This window comes from Apaloderma vittatum, unplaced genomic scaffold, assembly GCF_000703405.1.
Source record: "Apaloderma vittatum isolate BGI_N311 unplaced genomic scaffold, ASM70340v1 scaffold2912, whole genome shotgun sequence".
Taxonomy (NCBI): domain Eukaryota; kingdom Metazoa; phylum Chordata; class Aves; order Trogoniformes; family Trogonidae; genus Apaloderma; species Apaloderma vittatum.
In genome coordinates this window covers 32,973-41,584 of record NW_009703966.1, presented here as the reverse complement: position 1 = coordinate 41,584, position 8,612 = coordinate 32,973, and the positions used below count along the sequence as shown (strand labels likewise).

At 35.5% G+C, this 8,612-nt stretch overlaps 1 protein-coding gene across 1 annotated transcript in view; it reads left to right on the top strand.

The window, feature by feature from the left end:
- The window catches only part of LOC104270450 (probable C-mannosyltransferase DPY19L1), a gene marked incomplete at its 5' end in the record, with an annotated part of 42,972 nt that overhangs the window by 17,723 nt on the left and 16,637 nt on the right, over positions 1-8,612 (top strand). Inside the window, 3 exons of the mRNA XM_009864833.1 lie at positions 2,814-2,905; positions 5,311-5,410; positions 6,683-6,760. Of these exons, the coding sequence (XP_009863135.1) occupies positions 2,814-2,905; positions 5,311-5,410; positions 6,683-6,760 (270 nt within the window). The remainder of the gene's footprint in view (positions 1-2,813; positions 2,906-5,310; positions 5,411-6,682; positions 6,761-8,612) is intronic.

The window sequence follows — 8,612 nt, the reverse complement described above, 5'->3', positions numbered from 1 at the left end:
CTTCTAAGGAAGCGTTGTTTTGGGGGGGGGGGGGAGAAAAAGAAACTGTTAATTAAACATCTCTCTGTGTCCCCAGCTAATGGTGTTCATTGTTTCATATTTTGGAAAAAACCTCATGGCTTTTATTCTGATACCCTTGGGCAGTGTTTCTGCTTTCTAATTTTTATTTTATCTGTATAAATTTATATAAATACTTATTTTACCTAACATGCAGCTGTGCTGTATAGATTCTCTAGATGGAAACTAGATACCTTAAGATTTTGTTAGAGGTTAAAGTTATCTTTTTCTTATTTTACTGAGCTGAACTTGACAGAAAACTGAGTAGTAAGAATATGTAGTTGCACATAACAGAATCAAAGATGCTTCTATTCGTAGTGAGCTTTGACAGTTCTCTTATAAAACAAAAATCTATGATGAAATAGCTATTTTATTTTTAAGTTTCCCTTGAAATATTTTTCACTGAATGACGTCTATGGGTGAAAATTCTTCACAGAGGGTAACTGACTGGTTCAGACCAGGTAAACATTACAGAATTTTGAAGTATTTTTTGCTGCTATAAGAGGGAAAACACAAAGTTTTGTGTTCATTTTAATTCTTCATAATGGCCTCTTGAAATGAATGTCTTATCCTTTGCTATGGGAAATATTGATAGAGTGCACACATTTTTGTCAAGTCTGTGAAGGTGATAAAGTGTAATTTCTGAAAGGAACAAGGTGAAAATTTCACGGATAATGGTAGCAACAGTGCAAAGCAGCTTTTATTTCACTATGGCACAGGCAGTCCTCGTATCCATAGGAGACTGTGAGAGAGCTCATCTCTGTGGAATACTTGGGGAGAAAACCATAGATAATATGCATGTTAGAGAATGGTGTGAAATTAGGTCTGTGTAGTCTGAGCTTAGGCAGAGCTTAAGTAGGGTGACCCTGGTTTGGGCTCAACTCTATGGATTTCTGGAGAGCAGTAGGATTTACCTGCAGAGGTGTATGGTTAGATCTCGGCTGGCTCTTTGTGTTTGTGCTCTGCCTGATGAAATAACTCAAGAGTTGTTTGGTATCATTGTGTATGTAGAGATACAGTAATATATGTAGCAGTGTCGTGCATGTAGGTGGTCTAGCTTTACTGTGCGTGCTGTTGAATCACGTGCAAGGGGTGTGCATGTGCACATCTCTGTGTGAAAAACAGTTTGATTTAACTGTTTGTTATGCCTTTGATTCTGCGGAAATCACCTTGCATGTGACCACAGTACGTACAGCGGAGCTAGAGCAGTTGCTAAAAATTTTCTTTTCTTTTCTGGAAGGATAGAACTGAGCAACCTGAGTAAGGATGATCTGCAAGTCTTGGTATCTCAGATCTGTGTAGAAGTCATTCAGCTAATAGTCCTAAGGGAGTATATTTTTATTTGTGCTGTGCTATTGCTACTGTGGTTTAACAATTTCCAGCTTAGACAGGTCTGATGTATTTATACCTGCAGCAAAGTTAGCTTACAGCCTTGATAAATCATGCACAGATGACTGAGTTTAGTATTACTTTCCAAATATAGAAAAATAGCATGGGCTACATTAGTCAATCCTCTTTTAAGGTAATGCTTCCTTTTTATGCTTGTATATGCTCATCATTTCTTTCCTGTCTTTGTCGCCTCCAGTATCAAAAGATTTGGTAAATCAGATGTTGCTGTAGTCCTGAAAAATAATCAAAAAGACTACACTGTTTTATAATAATCGTGGTTGTAGTTATTACTAATAAAAATGATTTTAACTAATCACACTGCATTCAGCTGAAGACAACACATTAGTATATGTATTTATAGAAGGTTTATTTTAATGGTAATCAGCATGCTGCTTTTACAGAGAGGGCTTTTAAACAGCAAGGATTGTGATTAATGTGGTGGACTTGTGCTTTGTGTTCATTTTACACTATTTCTACGCATTTATATTACTTTAATATGTTTGTAACATAGCAAGACATTAAGCAAGGAATTGTGTAATGTTGATTCTAGTGACTTTTTGGTAAAATAATATTTAAAAAATGGTTTTAGGATTATAGGAAGCAAAGGAGAAGGAATATCCTGGTATCAACATCCTGTAAGCTTTCATATATTTGTTATGATCCATGTTAAGAGGAACAACATCTTGGTCCTGTACTTGTTAAGAACCTGCTTCTAATTTTTAGTGCAAATCTCTTGGTAGCCACTTTGAACCCATTTGTTTGTATGTCAGAGTTATCCTATAAAGTTGTGATTATTTTTTTTGATGCTCAGTGCCATGTGCAAACACTTTATAAAGAGCTGAATTATAGACATCGGAGATGAGTTATAGCTGAGCCACTTGCCATAAACCCCAAGAAATTAATGAAAAAGCTCTTAACACAGTGAAGTGTAGGTTGGCTTACCCTTCAGATCTCTCCACATACACTTTGTCTAAGTGGGGCAAGTCACACTTAGAATTTGAGAGTGGTTTCAGTTACCTGAATGAGTTGTTAATTTCAGCAGAAGCAGGGACAAGCAGTTGCTGCCCTGCCTTTTTTCCTTGGATGTTCTCTAGCTGCCACACTTAATTTTGGAAAAACAGTGATCTATTTTAATTAAGCAGTGCATTGCAGACCTCAAGTCTGGAAGCTACTTCCTTTTTTCCTCCTCTTTTCTGCTTCCTGGTTTGTGTTTTGTTTTTTTTCTTTTAAGTTTGTGAGTAAAATATCATGTAGCTTGGTTTCTGCTTTGTCGAAGTATCTGTGGTCATTCATTTTGAAATAAAAATGCATTGTTTTATGGTAATGTGGTAGCAAATGTTATCATCTAACCCAGTTCTTATTTTTAGTGCACCCGCGTCATGTGGACTCCACCTCTTCGTGAAAGTTTCTCATACCCGTTCCTTGTGCTGCAGATGTTGCTTTTGACTTATATTCTCAGGTACCTCTCAATTTATACTTAGATCTTTACAATGTTTAAAAAAGTGGAATTTCATTGGACATTTATTTAAATGCCTTTAAGTGTTTATTTAAGTGCCTTTCTGATGATATAATTAACATAGAAACTTTCCTGTGGCTGTTACGTTGCAGACGCTGCACCAGTAGAACTGCAGTTGTATTACTTACTAAAAGGAAAAACTTTGCAACTTGAAGACACAAAATAAAAAACAGAATTTACTGTGTTGGCAAATACAAATCTAAGCTAAAAATCAGGATTTTTTGGTTGATGTCACTTCCTTCCCATAAGAAACAAGCTGATACTCCATCAATTGTGTTTTTTTCCTCTTGGAGAGTGGTATGTTGGTTGCCCTTAAAATAAGCCTATGCTGTGCAACAGACAATGCTGTAGGCTTGTATGTTCCTGTAGTTTTCTATGACTAATTAAATAGTTCTGTGATTTAGAGCAATCTGATTAGGTTAATGCAGAGATGCTGTTGAGTTCATTAGCCCTGCTTTTTGGTGGCTATTTCTGGCTTGCAACATGGTTGTGTTACTGACTTGCCTCTTTTTTGAAAAGTAGGTGTGATTGTTAATACCTGAGGGCTTTTCCACCAATGCCGTTGCATCAGATTTGCAGCGTATTTATGATTTAGCTGAACTGTGCAATTGTAACCTCAAATTTTCCTTTATTAGGTCATACTGATATTGATGATTAAGCCAAGAATATTTTGTGCTTGTCGTTAACTTGTGATTTTTAGGTGAGGAAAAGATACATAGTGTCTAGAATGAGGGATAGTTTGTAGAGTGATTGCTAGATTTTAATATGAAAAAGATACATGTTCATTTAATGCTAAATTGCGAGGTCGAGCAAAAAATGAGAAGGTTATGCTTTAAGTTAGGGTGATCGGAGCACATAAATTCTGTAACTGTAATTATGACATTTCTTGATTAGATAAATTCACTCCTGTTCTTCAAGTCTTGATACATAAAATAGTACTTGGGATTGCTTACTAATGAGGTAGATATTTAATCTGAGTGTTTCAGAGCGAGGTTTCAAAAAGGGTGTCGGGGGTGAAGACGGGAGACTGCAATACACACTCAATATGAATGCTACAATCATCCGCTTTATTGAAGTTACATGTTATCTTTTGTACCTTCCTTTAATATTTCGCAGCTGCAAGCTATCAACAATTAGCCAGTACTTTTGACAACTAATTATCCAATACTTTGACAACTTATTGATATATTTGCTTATTTACAAAAACATTTACTGGAACCAGCATTTCTTGGCTACCTTTCACATCCTTCATTAATTCTTGATATCCCGATAGCAAACCACCCAAACAGTCCCCAAGGTCCCATATAGTCTCCAAAGTCCTTCTGGCGGAACACCAGGAGCCACATGCTATTTTCGGTACTTTTCCTTCCACATCAACCTGGCCTTGGGAATCTTCCACATCCTTTGATCCTTGGAGGTCACTGGCCAGCTGCTTGTCAGCTTTTACTTCAAGGCCGCAAGCCCCACAAAAGGGGATAAAACATCAAAACTTTTTGTGTTTCTCAGTTATAATTCCTGCTTCAAGAGCAGCTCTATTTTATGTATTGCGTTATTTCAATGAAATACAAAAATTATCTTTGAAACAGAGACTCCAACTTAAATTCTCCATTATTTGTATCACATTTGTATAGTGTATTAATACATTAGGCTCATGCTCAGCATGACTTCCAGTAGAGGTTGTTCTCAAGACTTTGTAAAAGAAGCTTAAGAAAATTTTACAGAATTTGGCAAGACTGCTGTCATCTGTTGGGTTTGGGTTTCGCAGCAGAAAATTTATGGCGTCTTTTTGGAGGCTGATTAGTGAAATTGGAAATGTGACATGTTTCTGAAGTGAACCTGAGGGTAATATAGGATTGATTAAATGATGCTTACAGCAGGACATAGAAAAAGAGTTTCATGTATTGGTTATTGTCTCCTGCCCTGAAACCTTGCACAAGATTGTTAGCAGAAAGTAAATATGAAAGAAATGTGAGAGGGAGGAGTGAAATCACTTTTAAATGAAGACTGTTCTAGGAGTAGTTTTGATCCCAGCTGAAATGGAAATGGTCACCTGAATGTAGAATTGTGAGGAAAAGGTGGACCACTGCAGGTGACATGAGTTGGCCTGCGATATTACATGCTGCCAGGACAAGTTACAAAACATTAAGCATCAGAATGATTGTTTTGGGGCACAGATAGAAAACAGATATTAAACTTGCTTGAGCGGTGTTATTTATAATCAATTGATACTGCTAGCTAACTTCCAAGGTAACTTTGTTCTTTCTGATTTCTCAAATGTAGTTCTCAGTAAAATGCACACACCTGTGTAATTTCACTTACTGATGCCTATTCTGTCTCTTTTTCCCAAGGATTCCGAATATTAATACAGGAAGCTTGATTGCACTGTGTGTTTCTAATATCTTTTTCATGCTTCCCTGGCAGTTTGCTCAGTTTGTTCTTCTAACACAGGTAAGACCATGTTCACTTTTAAATAGCCCCTTTGTCTTATCTGGGTAAATTGAATGCTTTGTGTAGACAGCCATTGAATTCATAACTATACCGATGCTTTCCCTTCAGCCAGTTTTCACTCTTGCTCTCAGGAAAGATTCACACCATTTCTCACAAAATTTTTCTAGACTTAAATTTAAAAGTTGGCCATTTACACCACTGAGTCTTCTGTTTCCAAACTAAGAAAGAAATTAGTTTCCTCTTAAAAGCAGCCTCCAGCCTAAAATCAGTACACTAGAAGCGTAGAACAAGAAAAAAGCAGTACGCTAGAAGTGTAGAACAAATGTGGAACAAGAAAAAAAACCTTTGTATATTGATGTACAAAAATAGAAAAGACATTGACCTTGCATCGCTTCAGGCTATTTCAAATTTTAAATGGAGTAACTTTTGCATGGCATGTAATAGGTGGCATGATTTCGCATGATTTTCTATTTAATTTTGATGAGCCTGTAAGTAGTGGCATAATTTTACTGTCTGAGAGTTTGGACAGTTGAGGTAACTTTAAATGCTGATGTGAGCGGTAGGATACTGTCATACAGCACACTTTTTACTGTTTAAATGGATCGAAATGTTGCCTGTTGGTTGAAATCCATCTGTGTCTCCACGCCTTTTCACTTGTCCGTCCTACTTGAAGCAGGCGTTGCTTGGTTTGAGTGGATAGTTTTGAACAATCAATATATGCTGTGGTATGCCACTTTTCTAATTGCAGAAGGGAAAGCCATTAAATTCTGTAAAATATTGTGAGAAACTCATCACTCATAACATGTTTAAGATGCCTCAAACTTGAAATTACAAGTTCAATTCGTAATTTCATTAATTTCCCATGTGGCTTATAGCAAGCTGCCTAATCAATGAATCTCATTTTCCTTAGCTGTAAATTGTGGGTGTTCCATACTTCGCTAAAAAATTAAAGTTAAGTAATTTTAATATTTGTTTGTTTTGGCTTGGTTTGGGGTGCTGTGTTTTTGAATCCAAGGGTGAAAGATGATGTTTTGATGATTTTGGTTTTATAAAGCTGAATACTTCTTAAATATTCAAATATGTTTGATCATTGTTATTAAGAGCACCACAACAGGTTTTTTGAAGGAAACCATTATTGAATGCCTAAGTGTGTACTTAGCAATAACAGTTAATGATTGTTTGAATAATCACTTTTTTGTAAGAATGTATATTCTGCTAGAAAGAGTAGACCACTGCAAATTGTTTTAAATTGTCTTTCACTTTTGATTCTAGATAGCCTCATTATTTGCTGTGTGTATAATGGGTTACATTGACTCCTGCAAATTACAGAAGATACTCTCTGCTCATATGGTAATACTTTTTTTTTTTTTTTTAAATTTAAATTCCCTGAAGCATGTCAGAGCATTAAGAGAGGCCATTTGTCTGAGGTGTTTTCCTTAGTTGCAATATGGTGTAAAAACATGTAATAATAAGGAATGGAGGGGCCTGCATTTGAATATTTGATCTTGTGTATATTTATGTCATAGTGTCAAACTAGGATCCCCATGATCCACAGTAATTTTGAACTCCAGAAAAAATTATCAAACATCAAATAGATGTACCTATTTATTCTGTGGACTAGAAGACATACGAAGTGATAGAGCATGAGCAAAAAGAAGTTGGAAAGGCAGGATTCATCACATGCTATACGTTAGAAGAAACAAAAAAAATAAGATGATAGTAAGTCAAAATTAGAGAATGGACTATCATTGAAGAAGAACTTAAACTAAAATTGGATTTTCAAGACTACTGTAGTTTTGACTGTGAATTTGACTGGTCAAATTATTTTGGGAGATATTTAAGAAGGGTTATAAAGAAAAAAAGAACCTATTAGTCTGAGGAAATTGTTTTTCAGAAATGTAAGAAAGTCAACAAAGGAAGGAGATCATAAGTAAAAGGCATGCAAGTTTCTGCATAATATGTCTGATTTGCATTTTTAAAGTTAAGATAATGATCAAGTTTTCTACCAGGAGTTTTGCTCTTTGAAGCAGGATTACTGTTTTAAAAATACAGGAAGCCATTTAAGGCATTTAAGAAATCCATTTGTCTTTAAAAGATATTTTTTTGCTAAAACGGTGCCACACATTCTCTCTCTCAAAGGAGAATGTTTATCACAGAAAATAAACTTTGAACTGACTTGTATTTCATATATTTTCCAAGGCATTTTAAAATACCATAAATGATAAATTAAAGGCAGTACTAAGTCCTATGCAATGCATTTCTCATATAAACCTGGGAGGCCAAATGCTTGTTCCCAGTCGTATTTATAAGGAAAATTTGCAGTTAAACATCTTGGTTTAGTAGTTTTTTGACAGAAGTAGGATGAACTACTTAAGCCTTTTGGCTTATATCAGTAGCTATATTATAACTTTGGTGCCAAAGTGTCATGAAAAGCTTATTTTCAGTTAGACAATCATGTTATATTACAGAGAAAGCTTAATGAGGATGGCTAAACTGCCAGTTTTTCACTTATTGCCCCCAGCCCACTTTTGTTTGGAAAATGAAAGTCTTAACTATGTGAGGAGGGGAGTACAGAAGTCTGCATATGTCATGAATAACTGCATTGTTTTTCCTTAATGCTGTGTATAGAAGACAGAGATCGATCATTGATTTTCCTCTCCAAGTTAGAAAATATAATTCAGCTTGCTTTCCATTAAGAAGAAATCGCAGCAGGAGATCAGGACAACAGATAAAAGTTGTATTTTAGCCTTGACTTTCATCCTCATATAGTTAAGTGCATGTGATCAAACAGAGTTCTGCTTTCTTGACTTCGGTGAAGATTATGGTTCAAGTATATGCTTGTCAATTTGTAAGTGAGACCACAAGAAACATTTTACTCAACATTCATTCATGTTTGTCCAGGATTCTGAAAGATAACAAGTAGGATAGAGAACTCGTGTAATAATATTTTTCTTTTTAACAAAAGAGTAAGTGAGGAATAACTTCAGAATTGTAGCTGTTATATCGTGTAGATGAGTTAGTCCTATCATCAAATCTTTTCTGTCTATAAGTATGTTTAAAATATAAATTAACATAATCCATACACTTGGATACGTGTTGTCATTGAATTCTTATAAACAGTGTTGTCAGAACAATTCTGGGAGCTGAGCATCAAGCTGGCACTTGCTGTGAAGTAGGTGTCTTTAAAGCTGTTGACATAGGG